The sequence below is a fragment of the Talpa europaea genome (assembly GCF_964194135.1).
Source record: "Talpa europaea genome assembly, chromosome: 12".
NCBI classification, from domain to species: domain Eukaryota; kingdom Metazoa; phylum Chordata; class Mammalia; order Eulipotyphla; family Talpidae; genus Talpa; species Talpa europaea.
In genome coordinates, this window is record NC_140079.1 from 10,648,163 (window position 1) to 10,675,914 (window position 27,752).

Sequence of the window (27,752 nt, forward strand, 5' to 3'; positions counted from 1 at the left end):
ATCAGGTCTGCCCTACTATGATGCAATGGGGGAGGGGCTCTTCATGTATATGCTCTTACCAAAAACTATGACCCCAATCTAATCATGAGAAAATGCCAGACAAAACCAAGCTGAGGGGCATTTTGCAGAATGTATGTCTAGCACATTTCAAAAAATTCAAGGTCATAAAAAATAAAAGCAAAGAAACTGACTAAAGGATTTGAAAGAAATATGACAGCTAAATGCAGTATAAGATCCCAGAGTAGATTCTAAAACAAAAAAGAACATTAAGCGTAAGGCAGGGAAATCCAAATAAAGTTTGCTAATAGTAAGTATTGTGCCTGTGTTTTAATTTCTTTGTTTTGATCATGTACCATGGACATGGATATCACTGTTAGGGAAGCTGGGTGTGGGGTATATGGGAACTCTCTGTAATATCTTTGCAACTCTTCTGGTGGCTAAAATTATTTCAAAATTCAAAGTTAAAAAATAAATCATGACTGAGACAGTCCATATTTGGCTGCATCACTAGAAGATATTTACATATTTTGGAACAAGAAGCATTTATAAAGCTACTTTCTTCAACTGTGAATTTTATGGAACCTAAATATAGATCAAATCTTTCTGATAAAATCTAGTATTTAAACCAGAGAGACACTACGGGGGCAGGAGGAGGAGAGGAGGGATTAGGGTCAAAAAGTAATGGGGGCAGAACTGTATGGGGAATATAGCCAAAAGGAAAATGCATACATCGTGCAAAAATGAAAAATGACATAAGAATTATATAAAATAGAGCCTCCCTGGTGGCGCAGCGGTTGAGCGCTGGGTTGCGAAGCTGCCCACAGCCTCTGTAGCGCCGGCTCAATCCCTGGCCACAGGATGAGGGTCCCACATGGTGCGCAGACCTCACCTGCCACCCTCTGCTCCCCTCAGCAGTGTATTTCGTTAGTCTGTCTGTTCTGCTCCCTGCTCTGGCTCTGGCGAATTCTCTCACCCTCCTGTGATTCTAACTGTACCCAGTGCTTGTATAAATAAATAAATAAATCTTAAAAAAAGAATTATATAAAATAAAATATATTAATTATGAAAAAATAAACACCAATGGAAAAAAAAGTTTAAAAAAATCTATTATGCAAATTGAGATGTTTCTCTTCAGACTGTATATATCTTTCAACTTTTTTTTTTTAAACACTTTTTTTTTTTATAGAGGCATGTTTTATTTATTTATTTGTTTGTTTGTTTATACATGCACTGGGTACAGTTAGAAGCGCGGGAGGGTGAGAGAATTCACCAGAGCCAGAGCAGGGAGCAGAGCAGGCAGAAGGACCGAAGTACACTGCTGAGGGGAGCAGCGGGCGGCAGGAGAGGTCTGCGCGCCATGTGGGACCCTCGCCCAGTGGCCGGGGAGCAGCCGGGGATCGAACCGGCGCCGCAGAGGCCACGGGCAGCTTCGCAACCCAGCGCTCAACCGCTGCGCCACCGGGGAGGCCCTATCTTTCAACTTTTACCGGATTGAGATGTGCAGTAAATGGAAGACATATCAAATAGTAAAATCTTATTATAAAAAAAATGGTAAATAGCTGGATAATTTTTAAATACTGATTACATGCTGACATGATATTTTAGTTATATTGTGCCAAACAAGTAACATTATTAAAATTAATTTCATCTGTTTCTTTTTATCATGGCTACAAAAAACATTTTTTAACTGTAGTATGGCTTGCGTATTTCTAATAGAACGCCTGGGTACAAGATGTAATTTATTTTCTGGGCAAGAAGAGCTTCATATACCTCTGTCCACTTCTAGACAATAAACAGAGATAAAGAGAGCATTTCAGCAAGATCCCATTCACTTGACTGGCCCTAAGGACACTGGGAACTGACTTGCTCATCCTGAACATGCTGTCTTGTCCTGAGGCAGCGTCAGCATTCTCTCCCAGACCACACTAACATCCTAGTTCACATTCCAAAAATGTATCACCCACAGCTTAGAGAGGCTTCTGGATCAATCCATGTGTATTTAGAGGGTGACTATCTGGATGTCCCTTCATGAATTCAAGTTATCAACTCAGGGAAGTTTACCTCACACATTCATTGTGCCCAGTGCTGTGCTTCTACTGTCTGAATTTGAAAATGGCTAAAGGACTCTTACAAATCAACAATAAAAAGACAAACTACCCAACTCAAAAATGAGCAAAGGACTTAATAGACATGGCTTCAAAGAAGATATACAAATTGCTAACAAGCACATGCAAAGATGCTTGGCATCATTAGTCACTAAGGAAAAGGAAATGAAAATCAAAAAATACCACTTCACACCCACTGGGATGGCTATAATTTTAAATATTAATAAATAGAAAAAAATAAGTGTCGGCGAGGATGTAACTGAACCCTCACATACACTGCTGGTAGGATGTAAGATGGTACAACCACTATGGGAAAAGTTAGGTAGTCCCTCAAAAAAGTTAAAGAATTTCCACATGGTGCCACAATTCTACTCCAAAGCATATATCCAAAGGAAATGAAAAGTGGTATTCAAATAAGTACACGTATACATATGTTTACAGCAGCAATATATTACAGCAGCAGACAATTCACAATAGCCAAGGTGAAAACTGCCTAGTGTCCAACAACTGATGAGTGGATAAACAAACTGTGGTATATTCACACAGTGGAATACATTCAGCCATGCAAAGGCAAGAAGCTATGATATGTTACAATGTGAATGAACGCAAACATTATATTCAAAGAGGCAAGACACAAGTGAACACAGGGTACAAGATGTAACACAGGCTACAATTGCTTAATTGGGTACAGGGTTTCCTTTCAGGATGAAGAAAATTTCTTGGAAGTAGACAGAGGTGGTGCACACATTGTGAATGCACTAAATGTCACGAATTGTTCACTTTAAAATGATTAATTTTGTGTTATGTAAATATCACTCAATTTTTTAAAGGTTATATACACTGGTTGTGTCATGAGGTTTCTTGATGGATGACAGCTACCCCCTGTAGAGTCAATCTGGTTCATGCATTTAGTCACTCCTCCAACAAATACACCAAGTGCCATCTCTGGACTAGAGCCAGCATACAGCAGAGGACAACGTGGGCAAGGCCTGCCCTCAAGGGCTTACATTCCGGTGGGAGAGACATTAAACAAATACATATCTATTTAAGTACTATAAAGGGGGGGAAGAACAGGACTAAAAAATAGATGGGAAGACCAAATTCAGATCAGGAGGATAAAAGGCAATCTCTCTGGGCTCTCCCACATTGTAACTGTGAAACTTTGAGCAGGTTAACTTCTCCAGTCTTTCATTCACTCACCTCTAAAATGGAACTTCCCCTTTGATGGGGTTGTGTGAGGATTATGGGAGCTATTATGTAAAATGTTTAACAAAGCCTTTGGTCAGGCAAAGGGCTTTTCTCCTAAATAAAAAGTATCTGAGGTATTACAATATTATATTTTTAAACACATAATCAGCTCAATAAATGAAAAAGATTTGACAAAATCCAATTCTTTCATGATAAAAACACTCAACAAACTAGAAATGAAAGGAAACTAGCTCAACATAACAAAAATTGCATGTGAAAAACAAACAGCGATTATCATACCCAATGGTGAGAGACTGAAAGCTTTCCCTCCAAGACGAGGAACAAGATGAGGATATCTGCTATTACCACTTCTGTACAACACAGTACTGGCAGCCATAGCCAGAGCATTAGATAAAAGGAAAAACTGGAAAGAAGAAGTAAAATTATCTCTAGTCTCACTCAGATGACAGAATTTTTTTTTTTTTTTAAGATTTATTTGTTTATTTATACAAGCACTGGGTACAGTCAGAAGCGCGGGAGGGTGAGAGGATTCACCAGAGCCAGAGCAGGGAGCAGAGCAGGCAGAAGGACCGAAGTACACTGCTGAGGGGAGCAGCGGGCGGCAGGAGAGGTCTGCGCGCCATGTGGGACCCTCCTCCGGTGGCCGGGGAGCGGCCGGGGATCGAACTGGCGCAGCAGAGGCCGCGGGCAGCTTCGCAACCTAGCGCTCAACCGCTGAGCCACCGGGGAGGCCCAGATGACAGAATTTTATATGTAAAAATACTGATTATACACACCCACAAAAAAACCCTGTTAGAATAAATGAATTAGGATACAAAAATCAACACACAAATGCATTGCATTTCTATACAGTAACAATGAACAATCTTAACAGAAAATTAAGACAATTCCACTTACAATAGCATCAAAAAGAATACTTAGGAATTAACTTAACCAACGAGGTAAAAGATTTGTACAATAAAAATCACAAAACACTGCTGGAAAAAGACATAAATAGAAAAACATCCCAAGTTCATGGATTGAAAGACTTCATGTTTGTTAAAAAGTCAATGCTACCCAAAGTGAGTTGTAGCCTCAATGGAATGCCTATCAAAATTCCCAATTTTTTTTTGCAGAAACAGAAAAAGCCATTTGAAAATTCATATGGGGGCCTCCCCGGTGGTGCAGCGGTTGAGCGCTGGGTTGCGAAGCTGTCCGCAGCCTTTGCAGTGCCGGTTCGATCCCCAGCTGCTCCCCAGCCACCGGAGGAGGGTCCCACATGGCGCGCAGACCTCTCCTGCCGCCCGCTGCTCCCCTCAGCAGTGTACTTCGGTCCTTCTGCCTGCTCTGCTCCTTGCTCTGGCTCTGGTGAAATCTCTCACCCTCCCGCACTTCTGACTGTACCCAGTGCTTGTATAAATAATAATAATAATAATAATAAAAGAAAATTCATATGGGATCTTAAGGCACCTGAATAGTCAAAACAATTTTGAAAAAGGATGGAGTTGGAAATCTCACACTTCTGATTTCAAACTTATTACAAAACAACGGTAATTGAAACAGTGTAGTATTGAACATAAAAAGAAACATGTAGACCAATGGAATAAACTAGAAAGCCCAGAAATAAACCATCATATATTTCAACAATGGGGCCAAGGCCATTCAATAGGGAAAGGATGGTCTTTTCAACAAATGGTGCTGGGAAAACTGAATATTCCCATCTGAGAGAATGAAGATTTCTACCTTACCTAACACCATGTCCAAAAATGAACTCAAATGGACCAAAGATCTAAATGCAAGAGCGAAAACTATGAAACTCTTAGAAGAAAACACAGGACAAAAGCTCTATGACATTGGGTTTGATGATTTCGTGGATATGACACTAAAGGCACAGGCCAAAAAAGGAAAAATGGACAAAGTGGACTTCATGAAAATTAAAAACTTCAATGCATCAAGGGACATAATCAACAGAGTAGAAAGAACCCACTGAATGGGAGAAAATAATTACAAAGTATCTAGCTGATAAAGGATTAATATCCAAAATACATAGAAAACTAAAACTCAACAACAAAAAACCTCAATTCAAAATCAGTCAAAGAAATACAATTGCCCAGGAGGCACAAGAGAAGATACTCAACAACAATAATCACTAGAGAAATGCAAATCAAAACCACAAGGAGATACCATCTCACACCATTTATTATTGTGATTACTACATACACTTTAAAAACTCCAAAGATGTGGAACCCTTGTACACCGTTGGTGGGAATATAAAATGGTACAGCTGTTGTAGAAAACAGCATGGTGATTCCTCAAAATTTTTTTTAAAGATTTACCAAATGATCCAACAACCCCACTTTTAAATACATACCCAAAAGAATTAAAAAAGCAGGGTCTCAAAGAAATACCTGTATTTGCATGTTCATAAAAGAATTACAGTAGCTAAAACATGGAAACAACAAGTGTCCATTGTCAGATGAGTGGATAAGCAAAATGAATCTAGCCACACAAAGGAATCTTACTCAGACTTAAAAAGGAATGAAATACCAGCCCACACTACAATGTAGATAAACCTTGAAAACACTAGACACAATGAAATAAGGCAAATATAAAGAACAAATATTGTATGATTCCACTAATATGCAGTATCTACAATAGGTAAATTCATAGAGACAGAGAGCAGAAGAGTAGTTACCAGGTGCTGGGGGTAGAAGTGGTTATTATTTAACTGGTGCAATTTCCATTTACAATAGTCAAAAGGTTCTCGAAATAGTAGTGAATGTTGTACAATATCATGTGTGTGCTTAATGAATTATGAATTGTACATTTAAAAATGGTTAAAATGGCAAATATTGTTGTATTTATTTTACCACAATAAAAATTCTAATTCTTAATATTTGTAAAAGTTTTTTCAAAGTACATAACAAAGAAACATGTAGAAGAATTTGCACTGCTAAGAAATGGTGACCAACTCACCAATCCTCTGAAGAAAGGATTTGATAGAGATGGCAGTCACAGGATTTTATATTTTATCATTGAACTTTTAATATATGTGTAGTGTTATAAAAAAATTATTTTAAAAAATTCCACAGGACACCTCCCTGGTGGCTTAGAGTAAGTCTCAGTACTATCACCACTGCAGCCTGAGTTCAATGGGAGTTGTTCGATGAGTTGACTCACATATGGTACAGCAGACCTTTCCTGTCTCACCCACTGCTCCCCTTACCAGTGTATTTCAGTAAGTCCACCTGTTGTGTTCCCCACTCTGTCTCTGGTGAATCCTCTCACCCCCTGCACCTCTGGCCTACACTCCAGTTCTTCAATGCAAAATTAAATAAAATCTTTTTAAAAAATAAAATGATTCCACAGGTGCCAAGAAAAGTCAAGATAGACCACTTGGCTTTTTCACAACTAGTACTAAAACAGTTGGATATTTATACGTCAAAACATAAAACAACAAAATAAACTCTGACCTGTACCTTGCACTATACACAAAATTCAACCCAAAGTGTCATATCTTAAATGTAGATGTACATATAAATATAAACTTCAAACTATAAAACTTTTAGAAGAAAATACAAGGGAAAATCTTGATTAGGTAACTAGGTAAAGAGTTCTTAGATTAAGGACATTCACATGTGTGCATGCCTGACAAAACATAATTGACAAAAATCAATAAAATGGACTTTACCATAATTAAGAATATCTGTTCTTTGTAAGATCTGGTAAGAGACTGTGAAGACAAGCCACAGATGAGAAAATATTTGCAAAATGAATATTTGATAACAAAGAATTCTTACAAACTTAATCAGAAAACAGAAAACTCAGCTTTAAAAAAAAAACACTTCACAAAAGAAGATATAACAGATAAGTATATGAAAACATGCTCAATGTCATTAGTCATTAGGAGAAAAGTCTAGAACCAGATAGCTTCACTGGTGAACTCTACCAAATATTCCCAGAATTGGTATCAATTCTACTCAAGCTCTCCAAAAATAAGAGGAAATACTGCCTAACATATTTTATGATGCTAGCATCACCCTCCTATAGAAAAGTCAGAAAAACATATCACAAGAGAACTACTATTCTTTATAAAATTCTCCAAAAACATTAGCAAACCAAAAGCAAGTGTGTTGAATTATGTGTGTAAAAGATTACACACATAGGGCCTCCCCGGTGGCGCAGCGGTTGAGCGCTGGGTTGCGAAACTGCGCGCGGCCTCTGCGGCGCCAGTTCAATCCCCGGCTGCTCCCCGGCCACCGGAGGAGGGTCCCACATGGCGCGCAGACCTCTCCTGCCGCCCGCTGCTCCCCTCAGCAGTGCACTTCGGTCCTTCTGCCTGCTCTGCTCCCCGCTCTGGCTCTGGTGAATTCTCTCACCCTCCTTCCCGAGCTTCTGACTGTACCCAGTGCATGTATAAACAAAACAAACAAACAAACAAGCAAATAAATAAATAAAACATGCCTCTATTTAAAAAAAAAAAAAGAAAGAAAAAACCCAATTAGTTGGAAAGATGTTCTGTGTTCATCTTAATGATCTTAAGATAGCAATGTCTCCAAGTTTATAGATTCCTTTTTTAACAAAAATGAACAAGCAAAAAGCAAAATGTCAAATTCATATGGAATTACAGGAAGCTCAGAACAACCAAAACCTTATTTTTAAAAACCAAAAAGATTAGAAAGTTGGTGGAATCATACTTCCTGATTTCAGAAGTAGCTATCGAAACAGTGTGGTAGTAGTATGAGGAGACAGCACAAGCGTAAAGACCAATGGAATAGAACTGACAGTCCAGATATAAACCCAAACATTACTGGCAAACTGATCTTCAACATGGTTTCTGAGACCATCCAACTGGTAAAGAATAGCTTCCTCAACAAATGGTGCTTTGGACAATTAGCTATTTATATGTGAAAGAATGAAGTTGGACCATATCTCATTCTAGCTACAAAATTAACTCAAAATGGGTAATGTATCTACATTTAAGAATTAAAATCATAAAATTAATGTTAAGTATTCATAGGAATAAATCTCAATTTCAGATTTGGCAATGGAATCTGAGATTTGACCCCTAAAAATATAAGCAATGAATGGAAAAAGACATAAACTGAACTTCACAAAAATTGAAATATTCATACACCAGAGACATTGTCAAGAATGTGAACGTATTGTACAACCAAAATAATGGCAAATCACATCTAGTAAGAGTTTAATAGTCAGAGTATATTTATTAAAAACTCAGAACTCAACAACAAAGATATAAACAATTCAATTAAAATATGGCAAAGGAAGTATAAGACCATTTTTTAATAAATTTTTATTTTTTTAAACAATATTTGCTTCCCCCCACCCCCTCAGGTGGAGTCCCCATAGAATTTCCTTCCCCAAGGCCCCCGTGCACCATCACCACAGACTCCTGCTCTCCTCCCTCCCTCCCTCTGATCCCTTTCCCTCCCCTCCCCCACAGCATGTCTCTGATTCATAATTGTCTGTTTTTGCTTTGTTGTGTTTTGTACTGTTCTTACCTTTTTTGACACTGATATTTTCTTTGGTTTCCCCTATATTCCTGTTATAAGTGAAACCATCCAATATTTTTCTTTTTCCTTCTGGCTTATTTCACTGAGCATAATTCCTTCTAGCTCCATCTATGTTGCTGCGAATGGCATGAGTTTATCTTTTTTGATTGCTGAATAATATTCCATTGTGTATATATACATTATAAGACCATTTTTTAAGATACAGAAATAATAAACACATGGAAAGATTTTTCAATATCACTAGGCGCTAAGTAAATGCAAATCAAAACCTCAATGTAATACCACTTCATACGTGCATCACAAATTTTGTATGTGATAAAATGGCTATAACAAAAATTTAAAAACAGTAAATAACAAGCAGGGATAAGAAATGGGAGAAACGGGAAGTCTCATGCTTTGCTACTGGGAATGTGGAATGGTGCAGCTGCCGTAGAAAAGCTTGGCAGTTCCTCAAAAGTGAAACATGAAATTACTAGCAATTCTACAACCCAGCAATTCTATCCCTAGGTATCTACTCAAAAGAACTGAAAATTGGAACTCAAACATGCACACAAGCCAGTATGTTATTATTAGCACAATTCACAATAGCAAATTAAGTGGAAATAGCCCCAATGTCTACCAACAGATGAAATGTAACAAACATGGTACAGCTGATCTTCAGGATTCATGGTTTCATATTTGCAAATCTGCTTACTCGCTAAAATTTATACACCCACAATCAATACTTGTGGCTTTTGCATTCATTTAAAAATATGCACAAAGGGTAAAAAACTTGAGTTGCCAGACAAGGTGATGTTGAACAGGCTCGACCTTCTTGTTTTAGCTCTTAGACTACAATATAAGCAAATGCACTTCTCACAGTAATATGTAGTACTGGGAGTTTTGCATTTTTGTGCCTTTTGTTCATGACTTTGCTATCTGAAATGGCCTCAAGTGTAGAACTCAAGTGCAATCTATGTGATACCACAAATGTTAAAAAAAAAAAAAATTGTTTTTTTACTGAGGTGAGAGTCATATATACTGGACAGGGTCCTAGTGGCATTTCCGATGTGAGTGTGTAGACTTCCTGACACCATAACAATCTCAGACATCAGGGTGTCCAAGAACTCAGTTCTGACACTGTCTACAGAAGATAGCATCAGATTCCACAGGAAAAGGGCTCATCTGCTAATATTGCCTGATACTTCACTATCTAGTGAAGTGCTTCTGAGCACAGGAAAGCTGCAATGTGCCTTGTAAAGAAAATATGTTAGATATGCTTTGTTGAAATGTGAGTTAGCACTGTAGGCTCAATGTAAATCAATCAATAATATATGTTAAATGAAGCATCTTTAAACAGAAACACACATAAGACAAGGTACGTGCTGACTGGGTGGTGAGAACGCAACCAGAGGCTCACAGGACCCTAAAGCTGCATTTCCCCAGGAGCAGTGGCTCTCTTGTCTCTCACCCAACTTTCAACATGAGCTGAGAACACAACTCATCGAGAATGATGAGAAACAGTATGTTCATACAATGGAATGTTATTCACCCACAAAAAGGAAGCACCGACTAATGCTACACAAATATATCGCAGAAATGTTAAGTGAAAGATGTCAGACAAAAAGATATATATAGTTTATATGAAATGTTCAGATTAAGTGAATTCATAAAAGAGAAAGCAGATTAGAAATTGCCAGAATATGGGAGGTGGGTATCTGGGGAGTGGTTACAGGTGTTTCTCAGGAATGATGAAGAGTTTTGACACCAGAGAGGTGGTGGCTGCACAGCAATGTGACTACACTAAATGCCACTGAATTATACACTTTAAAATGGTTAATTGAGGCAGTGCCTCCCTACTTGCTAGACAGGATGATGCCTGAGGGAGACATGAATCATGTAATAAAGTCAATTATATCTCTTACATAAATAAAAATAAAATGGTTAGTCACATACGATATTATGATGTACAAGGAACATTATCTGTCATACATAATCAAAATATATTTCTCATATATATTTGGTCTTCATCCACAGTTCCTGGCTCATAAAACCCTTGGAATTTCTTAAATTTTGAGAATGATAAAGGTACCTTTTGCTATGCGAATGGGGACTGGTTGCCAAGGGGCCTAAGCAGGAAATCAGCATGTTCTAAGCATGTCCAGTCCCAGACCACCCAGAAGAGGAGAGGGGCCAGAGGTTGAGTCAATCCCCAGCAGCCAGTGAGTTCACCAATCCCGGCCTATGTAATGAAGCCAACATAAAAACCCAACAGAACTTGGGGGGGGGGGGTTCTTCCAGGTCGGTGAATATGTGGCAATGTAGGGAGAGTAGTGCACCTGGCGAGAGCATAGACGATCCATGCCATTACTTTGTCCTATACATCTCTTCCATCTGGCTATTTCTGAGTAACATTCCTTTAATAATAAAACAGTGACATATTACATAAAATGTTACCTGAGTTCTGTGGCCTGCTCTAGCAAAGTAGCTGAACCTGATGATGGGGTCATGGCAACCTCTGATTTAAAGCCAGCTATTAAGAAACAGAACTGGCCCTGCAACTGACATCCGAAGTGGAGGGCAGTATTAGGAGATGAGCACTTTTCCTGTGGAATCTGATGCTATACCCGGTGGACAGTGTCAGAATTGAGTTGAGTCCTTGGACACCCTGATGTCTGAGATTGTTTGATGGAGTCAGGAAGTCTACACAGACACTCACATCAGAAATGGGATCAGGACCCTGTCCAATTTTTTTTTTTTTTACATTTGTGGTATCACATAGATATTTGGTCTTTGTCCCTGATTCCTGACACAGGAATTTCCTGAGTGATGGGTGACAGGCCACCTTTTGTTCTGATGAGGCAACTCTTGGTACACCCTCAAGATGGAGCTGGTCACCAGAATGACCAAGCAGCTCAGAACTGTCAGCCCTACAACCATCAACGATTTGCTCAATCATGGCTGTACAATTAAAGTGGGGAAAAAAAAAAAAAAACCCTAAACAAGAATGTTTGGAGAGTCTCTGGGTAGGTGAGCACACAGTGGGAGAGTGGACCCTGCAGGAACTGGGAGCTCTGCAGCCTCACCCCATGCAACGCCTCCATTTGACTGCTCCTGAATTGTAGCCCAGTAATAGTGAGTAAAATATGTATCAGAGTTTGTGACTGGTCTAGAAAAGTATGGAACCTAAGGGGGAGATCAACAGCCAGTTGGTCACATCTGTCTGATCTTTACATAATTTCTAGAGCAGGGACCCCCATTCAGACCAGATTTGGAGAGCATGATGCATAAATAACACTGTCTCTGTCATCCAGATGTAAGCAAAAGACAGAATTGGTGAGCAAGTATTGTTTGAGGTCATGCTTGTCCTGGGTAGTTGAGCAATGAGTACGCCTGCTGGACCAAATCCCAGCTCTGCAGATTACTATGTGGCTTGACCATGTGACTGAGAATCCAGGAGCCCCTTCATGCACTCACAGGGAGTTCTGGGGCTTGTTTCAAGGATTGTCCCGGGACTAAATTAGGAGCACCCAGTACAGCACACTCTCTGGCAGGCACCACCAATAGACTGGTATGCTAGCACCTCTGGATGGTGCCCTCATTTCTGGGCTCTCTCAACGTAGGACTACCCTCTATAGCCCAAGGGCAAACCACCAAGAGAGAATTCTCACAAACAGGGAAACAGGGTGGAGGGCCCAGGACAGCACCCAGCATGTATCCTGAGAGAGTGGTCTGCAATTCCTAGGATGGCCTCATGGTGGCACTCAGCCCCAACCATAGTCTTGGACAGGTCGCAGATGTACCTAGGAATATGAGCTTTTATTTTTTAAACAGAAGAAACCAGTCATTCGCAAATAGGGTTCAAATTAAAACACATGCTAAAATATGAAAAGTCTAAAATGGTGAACTATATGTATGCAAATTATATCTCAAAAGCTCTTAATCTAAAACTGCCCTGGACTGTGGGTGAGCAGACATGGAAAAGGACACACAGGATCCCTCTAAGGTGCACATAGGGAAGTGGGGGCCAGCTTGAGACAGCACCTCAGGTCTGGAAGTTCAACAGGAACACAGTCCTCCCCTCCCTACAGGAGACATGCATCCACCCCTACCCCTCACCCATGTACTTCCTCACCCACACATACAATCAAGGCACAGCTGCACCTACAGATGCACACCCCCACTCCTGCCTACCCAACCATCTAACAGACCTGCACTCACCTATCCTCACACCACCCCACTTCTACACGCCCCCGCACCTGCACACCATACCCTCTCATACTCAGACTCCTGCATCCCCCAAAAAAGAAAATCCAGGATGCTGAAAGAGCATATATGGATTCCACACACCCTCAGAGAGGCTCTCTTGTCCTCTGCCAGGCCCCAGTGTCTGGGAGGATGCTGTGCCCAGCAGGAACACGTCCTAAGGCCAGTGGGCACTGGCTCCCTTTCCCACCAGGGTCAGGACACAGGCAGAACCTGGGGAACTCAGTGCAAGAAAAGCACTGAAGTCTGGATGCAGGGTCAGGAGCATGTAGCTCAGCTGAGGGCTAAAGAGAGAACAATCCGTACCATTCCTTCCACTTGACATGAGCAGCAAATGCTCCCTCTGGGTTTCCATAACAACCAGGGTCCCAGCCTGCAGCTGGGCTAAAGTATCCCCCACTATGAGAACTGAGAACGGGTTGAACCAACAGTACCATGTACACCTGCTGCAGCCTCCCACCAACATGATCAGCCTGGGGAGACCTGGAGAGCCTGGGAAAGCTCTGCCCCGAGCCAGGAGACTGCAAAGGCATGGCACCGATCCCCTCCATGGGCCCCGGTTGCCCTCAGAAGCATGGTCTGAACAAGAGTCTATAAACACAGGCGAAACTTAACCCAAGGGACACTCTAGAAAGTGGCTCTTAAAAAGACAGAAACAAAACAAGGAGAGAAAAGCCACTCTACCCCCAGAAGAGTATTCCAATCACTGAAAGGTCTCCCACAGTTCGGAAGTGAACTTCGCACCATCCCAACCAACTGGCGTGTGAGGGAAGAAAACTCTGGACCAAGGGTTGGGGCTCTCATGTCAGTTCTGTCTTGACTTGCCTGCTGCGTAAACTTGGGTTAGGGATGCCCTCTCTGGGCCACAGAGTGCTCAGTGGTGTCAAGGAGGCCTGGAGACTCAAAACCAGAAATGAAAACTGCTTCCTAGCAAAATAACCTAACTGTCCACTGAAGGACAAACATAAAGAAAATGTGGCCTATGCGATGCAATATCATTTAGGCGATTTAAAAAGTAGAAAAATTGGGCCTCCCCGGTGGCGCAGCGGTTGAGCGCTGGGTTGCGAAGCTGCCCGCAGCCTCTGCAGTGCCGGTTCGATCCCCAGCTGCTCCCCGGCCACCGGAGGAGGGTCCCACATGGTGCGCAGACCTCTCCTGCCGCCCGCTGCTCCCCTCGGCAGTGTGCTTCGGTCCTTCTGCCTGCTCTGCTCCCCGCTCTGGCTCTGGTGAATTCTCTCACCCTCCCGCGCTTCTGACTGTACCCAGTGCTTGTATAAATAAATAAATAAATCTTTAAAAAAAAAAAAAAAAACTTAAAAAAAAAAAAAAGTAGAAAAATCCCCATCATTTTGACATAGACCCACCTGGATAGCATTATAATAAGTGAAATAAGCCAGAGAAAGACAAATGCTGCATGATTTCAGTTATGTGCGGACTCTAAAACAAATGTTAAAAAATCCACAATCAAAGAAACAGTAGAAAAGTGATTGTCAGGGGCTAGAAAATAGGGAGAGGTTGGTAAAGGGGTCTAAACTTGTAATTAGAGATGAATAAAGGGATAGTAGAGGGGAATATGTTATTTACAGAAAAAAAATCAATTCATTTGAATTAAAACACTGAGTGCTTTAGAGTAAATGGAATATCTACACACTTAAAGAGGCATCTTTGTGAGGTTCACAGAGCTTCACAGGTGTGAAATACTATGCAAAAGCATTAGCTCTTGTTAGGACAATTCTGTAAAGGAAGGTAAAAGAAGTCATCAGGATACTTTCCTTTTAGAAAATTAAAGTTCTTTTATTATTGCTATTATTTCATTTAAGCACCATATGCTTGGTTAAGCCTTTCTTTCATGCAAGTAAATCCTAGAGAAACACAGAAGCAGAGGCAAAGTAGCCTAGCTGAGATGTGGGAGCAATAAACAGTGAAGCCAGCTTGAAAGAAATGCCCAGGCAACTGAAGCCCTTCCTGCTCCCACCCCAGTGCCTTCAAGACTTACCACCTCATATTCATAACAATCCCGATCCCTGTGAGAACACACCTACAACCACCAGCTGCTTACAGGCTACTCCTGTGCCTCTTAAAGAGGGGTATCTGAAGCTATAAAATACATAAATGGATGATGACAGAAAAGTATCATTTATTGAGGGAAAACTGTGCCCCAGGCAATATAAAAGCTAAATGAGCTCTAACTCTCCAGCAAGGTAGCTCTTTAAGACCTGCACACCTTTGTACTCTAGTGCCCTGTCAAGCACCCACCAGAGAAAAGAACCAAAAAACTGGGGAAAATAAGAACAAGGTTTGAGGGATCTAAAGTATAACATGGCCACTACAGTTGAGAACACTGGACTGTATCGCTGAAATATGCAGAGTAGAACTTGAAGGTTCTCACCCCACACAAAAAGGAAACTTGTAAAATGATAGCGAGTTAATTAACTCAATAAGGGGAATCCTTTCCTAATGAACATAAACATAGGACCACCACAATGTACACTTTAAATACCCTACAACTTTATTTGTTGCCTAGGCCTCAATAAAGGTTAAAGAAAAAGGAAAGAGATAAAAACTATCTGTGCCCTATGGTAATCGTGACTCCAATAAACAGTCCCATATCCCTGTGACACAGAAAGAAGGGCAAGAGTCCTGCTGGGCTCTGCAGACTGGGGTGGGAGAAAGTGGTATGGAAGGCAGACACTACCCCTCTTCCAAAGGCTGAGTCCCCCTGAAAGACTCCCTTCAGCTCACCACCAAGAAGCTAAGGCAGCGTGGCCTAAATCGTCCCAGAGAGCCCCTCCCAGTCTCCGGTGTTCCATGCCTCCTGCTGGACTTGAATGGAGACAGTACAGCATGAAAGATCTAGGGGCAGCAGTGGGTACTCATGGAGGCTGCCAAGGTCACCACACGAAAAGTCCAGCTGAGGCACAAGCACCTAGCACCCTACCCCTCTCCAACATCCCCAGAGAAAACTTAGAGACCAGCAAAGATGCTCTGGACCAGGAGCAGCGCTCTGAGACCCACACCCACTTCTATGATATCGTCCAGCTTCTGTGTGTGCCTGCTCCCCTGGGAGCCTTTGTGTGCCAGAGCTTCCTGGCAGAGCCCCAGGGGAACTGGGAAGTCAGATGAACATCACCAGCGCCTAGGGAGGCTGCAGACACAGACCCAGGTCAGAAAAGGATGGTCTGCTTGCCAGGAACACACAGGTCTCAGGGAACACAAAAGTCTAACTGGCCCATTGGAACCTAAACTGCTCTGAACCTCACAAGAATTCAATCTATTCAACTCAGGGATGAGCCTGCCCACTGGAGACAGCCATACACACTGCTGCTGACTTCCTTCTGCAGGTGGATTCAGTCTCCCCAGTCACCCCAGAAAGGCTGCTATCTTTATCCCTCTCCACAGGCCCCCCACAGGTCTGGAAAAGCCAGGCACATAGCATCCCCACAACTCGCCTCAACATCAGTCTCCGGCAAGACTTCAACACCCCTCTCTCACCAATGGACAGATCAATGAGACAAAAAATAAACAAGGACACTAGAGCCCTAAATAAGGACCTAGACCTCAAGGGCTTAACAGACATCTATAGGACACTGCACCCAAAAAAATCTGAGTACACATTTTTCTCAAGTGCACATGGACCATTCTCCAGGATTGATCACATATTGGGCCACAAGACAAACATCAACAGATAAACGAAAGATCAAAATTATACCAACTATCTTCTCTGATCACAAAGGCATCAAACTAAGAATAAGCCATGAAAAGAAGGCAAGGAACCCTCCCACTTCATGGCGATTGAAACCCACACACTGGAAGACCATTGGATTAATGAGGAGATCATAGAGAAATTAAGAAATACTTTGAGATGAACGACAATGAGGACACAACTTTCCAGAATGTGTAGGACACAGCAAAAGCAGTAATAAGAGGAAGGTATATAGAAATACAAGCTCACATCAAGAAACAAGAAAGAAATCAAAGAAACAACCTAATCTCCCATCTCAAAGAACTAGAAAAATAACAACAACAAAAAACACCTAAAAGCCAGTAGAAGGAAAAAATAAAGATAAAAGCAGAAATAAACAAAATATAAACTAAAAAGACAATCCAAAAGATCAACGAAACCAAAAGTTGGTTCTTCGGGGAAAAAAATAAACAATAGACAAACCTCTAGCCAGGCTCATGAAGAAAAAACAGCAGGAGAAAACACAAACAAAAAGGATCCTAAATGAAAGAGGAGAAATTACAACAGACTCAGCAGAAATCAAAAGAATAATCAGAGAGTACTCTGAGTATTTATATGCAAACAAGTCCAACAATCTAAAAGAAATGTACAAATTCCTAGAACTATATAATCACCCAAGGTTAGACAAAGAAATAGAACACCTAAACGGACCAATTACAAGCATTAAAATGGAAAGAGAAATCAAAAACAAAAGCCCAAGACAAGATGGCTTCACAAATGAATTCTACCAAACGTTCAGAAATGTACTAGTGCCTATCCCACACAAACGCTTTCAAACAATTGAGAAGGAATACTACCGAAAACGCTTTATGAAGCCAGCATTACACTACCACCAAAACCAAAGAAAGACAACACACACCAAAAAAACTATAGGCCAATCTCCCTAATGAACACTGATACAAAAATCCTCAATAAAATCCTAGCCAACAGAAACCAACAATGCATCAAAAGCATAATACACCAGGACCAAGAGGGATTTATTCCAGGGGCACAAGGATAGTTCAACATCTGAAAATCAATTAATGTAATCCAACAAATTAGCAAAAAGAAAAGTAAAAACCATATGATCATATCAATAGAAAGCATTTGGTAAAGTTCAACCTCCATTTATGATGAAGGCATTCGAAATTCTCAGGACAGAAGGAACACGCATTAACATAATAAAAGCCATATATAACAAAACCACAGCCAACATTATTCTCAATGGTGAAAAGGGGAACTTTGCTGTCATTTAAGTCAGGAACAAGACAAGGATGTCCACTATCACTACTGCTTTTCAATATAATACTGAAAGTCCTAGCCAGGGCTCTATGACAAGAGAAAGACATACAAGGAATCCAAATAGGGAAAGAAGAAGTAAAATCATCACTATTTGCAGATGACATGAGAGAGAACCCTAAAAACTCCACAAAAGAACTAATTAAAAGAATAAACCAGTTTAGTAAAGTAGCAGGATACAAAATCACACAAAAATCAGTAGCCTTTCTACATGCAATCAATCTGAAGAAGAAATTAAGAAAACCATCACATTTACAATTGAAACAAAAAAAAATCAAATACTTGGGAATAAACCTAAAAAAGGATGTGAGTGACCTACACAAAGAAAATTCTAAAACATTGTTAAAAGAAATAGAAGAAGACACAAAGAAATGGAAAGACATGCCCTGCTCATGGATTGGAAGAATTAATATTATTAAAATGACCATCCTACTGAAAGCAATTTACAGATTCAATGCAATCCTGATAAAAATCTCAATGACATTCTTCAAAGAAATAGAACAAATATTGATGATAGAGGGAGCCACCTAATACCTCAAATAGCCAAAGCTCTCCTGACTAACAAGAAGGAGAATGGAGGTATCATATTCCCAGACTTCAAGCTATACTACAAAGCCATAATAATTAAAACAGGATGGTACTGGAACAAAAACAGACACACAAACCAATGAAATAGAATAGAAAAACCCAGAAATAAAGCCACACATTTATCAACAACTAACCTTTGACAAGGGAGCAAAGAATATGCAATGAAACAAGGACAGCTTGTTCAATAATGGTGCTGGGAAAACTGGGCCACCACTTGCAAATGAATGAAACTAGACTACTACCTTACATCATGCACAAAAAAACCAACTCAAATGGATAAAAGAATTGAATGTAATACCTGAACCACAAAATATATAGAAGGTATAGACAAAAACCTACATGACATACATCTCAGTAACATCTTTAAAGACACATCCCCCAAAGCAAAGAAAGTGAAGGAAAAGATAAACAGCTGAGATCACATCAAACTAAAAAGCTTCTATACGGCAAAAGAGACGTTAACCAAAACAAAGAGACACACTACTGATTAGTAGTAAATTTTTGCACTCCATACAACTGATAAGGTTCTGATCCACAAAGATCTACAAAGAGCTCACATGACTCAACAAAAGCAAAGCAAACAATTAAGTCAAAAAATGGACAGAAGAGCTAAACAGACACTTCTCCAAAGAGGAAATGTTAATGGCCAACAGGTATGGGAAAAAATGTTCAACATCACTTATAATCAGGGAAATGCAAATCAAAACCACAGTGAGATACCACCTTACACCACTGAAAATGGCACATATTAAAAAAACTAGCAACAACAAATGTTGGCGAGGATGTGGAGAAAAAGGAACTCTCCTACACTGCTGGTGGGAGCGTAAACTGGCCCAACCACTGTGGAAAGCTGTGTGCAGGTTTCTCAAACTACTGAAAATGGAGCTACCATATGACCCAGCAATTCCACTCCTACCCAAAGGACACAAAAACATTAATTCAAAAGGATACTGCAGGGCCTCCCCAGTGGGGCAGCGGTTGAGCGCCGGGTTGCGAAGCTGCCCACAGCCTCTGCAGCGCCGGTTCGATCCCCAGCTGCTCCCCGGCCACCAGAGGAGGGTCCCACATGGCGCACAGACCTCTCCTGCCGCCCGCTGCTCCCCTCAGCAGTGTACTTCGGTCCTTCTGCCTGCTCTGCTCCCTGCTCTGGTTCTGGTGAATTCTCTCACCCTCCTGCGCTTCTGACTGTACCCAGTGCTTGTATAAACAAATAAATCTTTTAAAATAAATAAATAAATAAAATTTAAAAAAAAAAAAAAAGGATACTGCACCCCAATGTTTATTGCAGCCTATTTACAATAGGTAAGATATGGAAACAACCCAAATGCCCAAAAATACATGACGGGATCAAGAAGACGTGGTATATATACACAATGGAATACTATTTAGCAATGAAAAAAGATAAACTCATGCCATTCGTAGCAACATGGATGGAGCTGGAAGGAATTATGCTCAGTGAAATAAGCCAGAAGGAAAAAGAAAAAAAATATCAAATGATTTCACTTATATGAGGAATACAGGCAACAAAATAAGGGATCAGGAAAAAATATATAATGATAACAATAAATAAAAAAACAAAATTAGCAGAAAATCATAAATCAGAGACATTCCTCAAGGGAGAGGGAGGAAGAATGATCAAAAAAGGGGAGAGTAGAGCACAAGAGACTGTGGTGATGGTTCACAGGTAAATTGGTGGTGGGCATTTTAGAGGAATACACCTAAAAGAAGCAAGCATACAAGCACACATTGTACAAAAATGAACAATGATGTTTTATATATATATAAAACCTCCTGCCTCTGAGGTGACCCAGGCTCCTGTGAGCTGGGCCTTGGAGGTTGCAGAGCTAAATCCTGCCGAATTGCAAACACTGAAATATCACTCAGTTCTAGGGACGGGAGAGCAGCACACGTGAGCACCACTCCCAGGCTCTTGACATCAGGTGGTAAACGGAATAGCCAGGGGTAAATGAATGAATCAAACTAGCAGTGGCATCTGCAGGCCACTCAGGAAGATCACCTTCCAGAAAGATGGCAAAGTCTAGCTGGGCCAGTGAAAGAGCACCCAGTCATGACCAAGCCACCTCCAATCCAGGAGAGGTCACCACTGGGTTCTTGATGGTGCCTGTGAAGAGGAAGACTGCCAGAGGCTCCATTTTAATTACTAGGCTTTAAAAAATTGCTATGGTCTGAATGGGTCCCCCTCAAAATTCATATTGATATTCTAACCTCCAAAGGTGATGCTATTAGAAGGTGGGGCCTGGGGGTGGCAGAGTAGGTCCTGAGGGTGGCGCCATTATAAATGAAATCAGTGCCCTTAATAGGAACCCCACAGAGTCCTCACCCTTTCCCACCATATGGGGCAACGCAAGAATTCTGTGACCTGGAAAAGGACGCCCAAGGACCATGCTGCACCCTGTTCTTGGACTTCCAGCATATAGAACTATGAATAAATGTCTGTTGCTTGCAAATTACCCAGAATCCCAATCTGTGGGATTCTATTATAGCAGTCCAAAGGACTTAGACAATATATATACATAAATGTATATTCAGTGTAAATGTTTAGAATACACAAGGAGAAAAATAAAACAAAAACCCAGTAATTCTACCACCCAGATTATTCCCCCAACCCATTCAGATCATTGAATATTCCACTCAGAAGATTTTTCCATTCCTAAGTTTGTCTAACCAATTGCCTACTGCCGAACATTTAAGTAATTTCCAGACCTTCTTCACAATTTACGACGCGGTGACTAACCGTCAAGGTCCATCCTCGGAATCTAGCCTAATCGGAACATATCATTGCTGACTCAGTCACCATATACAATTTCAGGGCAAATGAACAGAATGAGACCAGCTGCACCCCACCCTCCACCACCACCAGGGCCACACCCATCTACACTCCCCACTTGCTGTCAGGCAAACTCCCCCTCCATAGGAGAGGGCCTGGATACTGTGCCCATGACACTAGGATGCCTCCACCACTGTAGAGTCCAACATCCTGTCCCCTGTGCAGCAGCCAGTGCTATTTCCCCTTGGATGAACTCTGCATCCTTCCTGCTACTACTCAGGGACCTTACCTTGTTTTTGAAGTACACCTCGATGGGCATGATGAAGCCAGCATAACCAGACTCTTCCACTTTGTAGGGGGGCTCCTTGCACACTAAAAGGAGAAAACACACCAGTCAGCTTCTTGCCCATTCAAAGGTCCAGCACCCCCAGCAGTAAGCATGCTACTGCTCTGTTCCTCCTCCTGCGTGTAGCTGGCTTTGAAACAGGGCAGATTTTCAGGAGGCCAACCCCTGCACCCCCCTTACCCCCTAAACTTCCAGGAGGACTGAGTCTGGCACCAAATTCCATGTTGAAGGGATTACGGGAAGTTCAAGAAGAGCAAAGCAACAGACAAGGGAATCCACCTCAGAAGCAGGAAAGAGGTGTGAGTTAGGCTAAGGCAGAGCTGCCATTGTGGGCAACAGACTGTACAAGCTCACCCAGCTCTAGGCTGTGTGACCTGAGTGAGGTGTGAGACCCAGCAAAGCCCCAGTCTCCCAGGCAGGGGCTTCTACCTCTTTCCATTGCTCACTCAAGCACAAGAACAGAGGCCCAGCCAGTGTCACAGACAGGACACAGGGGCACAGAGATGGACCAGTCTCCACTGAGCCTCTGCCCTGGACTATGATTTAGGGTCTAAGAAAAATATTCCAGCTCACTCAATGAGAGATTCATGAACTTGAGTTTTTTTTAAAACATTAAAATTAAGAAGAATGAACTGTCACTGTTTTAACATATATGCTGTCATTAGGCCAAATAACAGGGAAATACTGTTCTCTGCTTTTAGGAAATAAGTAAGAACTGTAAAGATCAAGTCCCCCTAGTCCTCCACCTCTCCCTCTCTAGGAGCAATTGCTCTTGGGAGATGGGGGGGGGGGGGGAACACAACACCTTATCAATGATTAAAAACTTTAATATAAATATGTCTGTATTAGGTTATTCATCAGTGGGCCAGAAATTGCCAGAAAAGGGAACACAAAGCTACATGAGTTTTTCCAATTAAAATGTAAAGGTTTTCTTAGAAAAAAATATTTCAGTTTTCAAATATCTCATCAAATGTATCTCAAATATCTCATAAATCTATGCAAACAAAACTGGTAAGCAGGGTAGATCTGGAATCACCAGAGGCCCTCAAGGGCAGGGCTGCTAGATAGTCATGCAAGGGACCCAAGTCTGCAAGTGCAGGGAAGGAGCTTATGGCTCCTGTTTGTAGACATCCCCCCATAGCCCCACAAATCAGGGGTGCCACAGAAGGATACTGCAGGGTAGACACAAGGTATTGAGTATAAGAGGCCATGGCTCCAGGTACCTTTCCCAAGACTCCCTCTGTCCCATCACCTCTCCCTCCCTGCCGAAGCCCCACCCTTTCACTGGTAGATGCTTACCATCTCCCCCATCATTGAGGATAAAGTTCAAATTTTCATGCTGGTAAGTTAATAGAAATATTTTTTGGATTTGAAAAAACAAAAACTAAACCAATTTGTTTCTACTACTTTAAGGTGCAAAGGAAGGACATGAAGGATAGAGAGACTGCCCCTGGGTGGTCTAAACTCCCAGAGTATACACTTCTGTTTGGTTTGTTATGTGTATAAATATTTAATTCAAAAGGTACATTTTAATATATACGGTATACTTTGGAGGTGGGAGTCCTATTAGAAATTCACTCACTCTCCAATCTGATCTATTTTTCATTTAAAACTGACAAGATGTAATCCAGCAACAGGGAATTTTGAAAAAATTCCTCTAAAACAGTTGCCCTTTGCCAACAAGTAGAATTCAGCTATTAAAGTCTTTCCACAAACTCACACTTTAGAAAGCGCACCTCACCTTCTGCCCCACTTTTCAGGCACTTGGAGCTCAGAGAAAGTGTCCCTTACACATGTATGACCACCAGCAGGTGACAGAGCATCCCTGAACCCCCACTTCCATATCTACCTTGTAGGGACCCAGGAGGCTGTCGCCACACAGCACCTGGCACAGACCAAGTTTGTGATAAACACAGATTGTTATTAATGACTTCCAGCAGTTGCTTGGTTACTGACATGGACAGGAAAAGCCATGAAATAAACTATACAGGTAGATGGAAATCATCCTCTTGAGTCTGTCCTAGAGAAAAAGGGAGAGGTCAACAGGGAGATGGTGAAGGACTGAACTAGAAGCTGCGGAAAAAGCAAGCAACGGAAGGCTCAACCCGGGAGAGGGAGAGAGACTCCCAGTCTACTCCAGTGTCAAGCACAAAAGCAACCTTGGAGGGCATCTACAAGGGTGAGCGTGGCCACGTTCCTATAAAAACAGGCAGTGCCCACCTGGCCCCCAATCGGGTTTAGAGACACCCTAGCCTAAATCACAGGTAGCTCCCCTGGTTCCTCTGGGCCTGTCTCCCCACTGTAAGAAGGCTGGGGGGAGAATGAATGACCTCAGACCCTGCATGTGAAAAAGAGCTTAGTGGGAAGGGCCCATAAGTGGCACGTGTTATTAAGAGGTGCTTTGTAACTATCTGACATTGTCAGTAGACCAGATCCGCTATCCTAGCAGAGGCTCTGTAGGAACAAAGGAAAGGGAGAGGTGAAGACTCAGGAAAGGAGATGACAGAAAAGGATATCTGAAAGCTGATACAAGAAACCAGAAGAGAAAGAAACACTAGGAATCTCAAGTTAACTTCCCTTCCGAACCAGAAGTTTCTATTTCTGTAAATACATCATTTCCTGCTAGATAGATGGTAAGCCCCATGCTGGTGCAGGCGTCCAGGTTGCTGCGAGGATGTGCTCCTGCTTCAGCCCAAGGGGTCCATGCTAGCTCCTGGCTCAGCACTGGCCTCCCCCCCTGCCACCAATCACTGTATTGCCAGGGTCACAATCCCACAGAGGCTCTCCCAGCCCTGAAGCACTTTTCTAGTACATGGCCCTTTGGTCCTTTACCAACATAACCCACATGAAATATTTACTGGCCCCTATTTGATATGCCAGGGCCCTGGGGACTCAATGGTGAGAGAAGCAAATGTGGATGCCCCCTCCATACAGGGCTCAAGACACAATCACAAGCTTCATTCCCAATTCCCCTAGAAGTGTTCTCCGACGCCCATAAACTGGGTGACTTCCCACCTCTCTGCCCCGTCAGATGTGTCCTCTGAAGGTCAGGACCCCCCAGGCACAGGTAATGGAAATATTTGTGGAACACAGTCAGGCGTCCTCCATGACAGGGATGTCAGTAGGTGATTTCTGTGCTGTGTGAACATCAGGGTGTACTGACACAAACCTAGACGGCAAGCCGACGCCACACCTAGGCTTGATGGTATAGCCTACGGGACCCCTGTCATATAAGCAGTCCATTTGTGACAGAACATTAGATGACATGTGCGCATGAATGAGGCAGCCTGAGGGATAAAGTAGGGGAGGAACATATGTGAGAAATAAGACAGAAGCAAAATGTAGTCTTTTTAATGCTTTTTTGCCCCAAATACCATGAACATTTTTCATCCAACGTAGGCCCAACAAGCAATTTCCTGATTACTCATCGGGGACATGTAAGCTACCCTGCCCACCCACTAGCCCCTGGCTACATCCTCAAATCCTGATTCTAACCAATGACGCATGACACCGTCACCATCTCCTCTGGGTTTTCCCTAGATCAACCAGGAGAAGCAGGAGGAGGACCATCCCAGGGTCAGAGCAGGGCCACATGCTCACTGGGCAGCCTTTTCCAAGGCACACGAAGGAGCACTGGCTGGAACCTCACTGAGCTCGGGCACTGCTGCTCCCCAGGAGAAGGTGAAAACAAGCCCTTCAAGGAGAGAACTCAACTGGGCTAGTGTCACAGGCATGTGGCCGCGCAGGGCTCTGGGCCAGCGCTCACTCACCACGCTTGGGCTTGGGGAAGCTGTCGTGCAGCCGGAAGACCACCTTCTCCACGAAGTGCTGGATCTCACATTGCTCCGGGCCACGGACAAACACCATCCAGTCATGAGTGAACCCTTCCATGGTGGGCTTCTTCCTCAGTTGGGCTCGATGTCCCAGCTCTAACTTGACCTGGACCGTACACTGCAGGGAGCAAGAGGGAGGGAGGGGTCAGCACAAAGTCCAGAGCAGGGGCCTGTGAGCTGCTGGGCCCCATCTCCAAGAGCGCAGGCAACACTGGCCGCATGAAATGCAAAGACTCCTGAGTAGCGAAGCAGTCATGTGCTTCTAACCAAAACCCAGAGCTCAAGCAATTTCTGTGTGCTTATGTGGACCAGGTGGACCAGACATGGTGCTAAGCTCTTCATAGGTCTCCTTCCCCAGCAAACCCACACCAAGCCCTGCATCTTCCCCCTCGTCCTCTCCATCCCAGCCCACGCAGCCCCCTGCTGTTGTTCAAATAAGCCAAGTTCATTTATGCCTCAGGGTCTTGAAACCTGTGGGTCCCTCTTAGAGATTTGGGTGCTCTTTCTATGGAGGCTCCAGGCAAGGAGGTTCCTCATGGCTGGTTCCTTCTCACCACTGAGCAATCAGTTTGACAGCTGCCTCCTCAGCGAAGCCTTCCCTGAAGGCTCTCAACCAAGCTAGAAGCCATCACTACCATCTCCTCATGCTGTATCCCATGGCTTATCTTAGCACTCTTCACCATCAGAACCCATCTTAATATTGGTCCCTCTCCCTCTAACAGGGGCTCCTTGGAGACAGTCCCATGTCTGGAGCTGGAATCCTCACCAAGATCTCCCAGAATACAAAGGTGCAATCAACCTACTTATGGATGAGGAAACCAAGGGTCCAAGAGGGAGCTGCTAAGAGGCACATGCAAGGTTGCTCAGCTAGCCGAGAGCGGAGCCCAGATGTGTCAACCCCAATCATCTGCTTGTTACCTTTGCAACTCTGCCAGCCTGCCTCCTGGAGCAAACCACCCTTTGATAAAGCGTTTCCTTCTCCTCCATCCTACAGAATACTCTCTGGAGAACAGAAACCCTGGTCAGTGACCTGAGTCATCTGCACAAACTCCAGCTTTCACTTTTAAAAGCTGAAAGGTGGTTCCCAGTGAGGTTGGCGAGACAAGCAAGAAGTCACATGGGGACAGGGCCCAGGTGGTCCTGCAGTCCCACAGTCCGGCTTATTTGGCTTATTTCCCCTGAAATACAAGGCAGCTTGTGCTAGTCCCACTCTGCTGAATACAAAGCCACAAAACTTCAAAGCACTCACAACACCTAGATTGGTCAAAACCAGGGTAACTGCTGGAAATAGTCACTCTAGTCTGTGAAATCCTCCCCAGACTTCAGACAGACACAGCCAACTTCAAGCAGCAAATGCAAGAATGTTACAAAGAAAGTAGAGGCCAAGTGGACACTTGTTTCTAAAAGCTGAGATAACCAGGAGCTACTCTGTTGCCCTCACTTCCCAAAGAAGAAACCTCCCACTCTGCGCTTCCCACCCTTTCTCACCAACTGGATGCCTGCGTCCCCAGGCTGCCGTCCCTCCCACAGCTGCCTCTGCGCTGATTCCTGACACAGTCACAAACTGCCACCAAGCCAGTGTCCTCTCGCTGCTCTCAGCCATTGCAGTGAAAGCAAGGCAAGTAGACGTCATGGCTCACCCTGTTTTAAAGCTTTGGAGGGCTCACCACTCCCTCTTCATAAAAACCAAGCCTCAGCATACCTCTGGCTCCCAGCTGTCAAGTCTGACCGACATGCTCGTGATTTTTTACATTTTAACCCTTCTGAAGTGGGAGCACACCTTGCAGTCTGAGGACCCCTTGGTGTGTACACATGCACACAAAGAAACTGTCACTAAGTTAGTGGGGTGCCTTAGAGGTGCAAAACTGAAGAGGCACGGGAAATGCACACCCCCTACCTTCCTCCTCAATCAGAGGCCTGCCAATCCCAAACACATGGATGCCCACTCCTGCCCACCTGTACGCCTCTGGCCCACAGCCAGGGGAGCCCCACACGCCTGTCTCTGATGGAAATTCCACTCACCCCAGAAGCCAAGTTCTGAAGTTACCTTCTCCAGAGACCTTCTGGACCACCATAATGGCAGCCAAGCAGCCCCTCAGCCTCTC

General features: G+C 42.8%; 1 protein-coding gene across 1 annotated transcript in view; it reads right to left on the reverse strand.

Annotated features, from left to right (window-relative positions):
- The window catches only part of MLLT1 (MLLT1 super elongation complex subunit), a gene marked incomplete at both ends in the record, with an annotated part of 59,542 nt that extends 32,160 nt beyond the window's left edge, over positions 1-27,382 (reverse strand). Inside the window, 3 exons of the mRNA XM_084248654.1 lie at positions 21,758-21,840; positions 25,585-25,765; positions 27,350-27,382. Coding sequence (XP_084104780.1) covers positions 21,758-21,840; positions 25,585-25,765; positions 27,350-27,382 — 297 coding nt within the window. The remainder of the gene's footprint in view (positions 1-21,757; positions 21,841-25,584; positions 25,766-27,349) is intronic.
- Between the last annotated feature and the right edge of the window lie 370 nt (positions 27,383-27,752).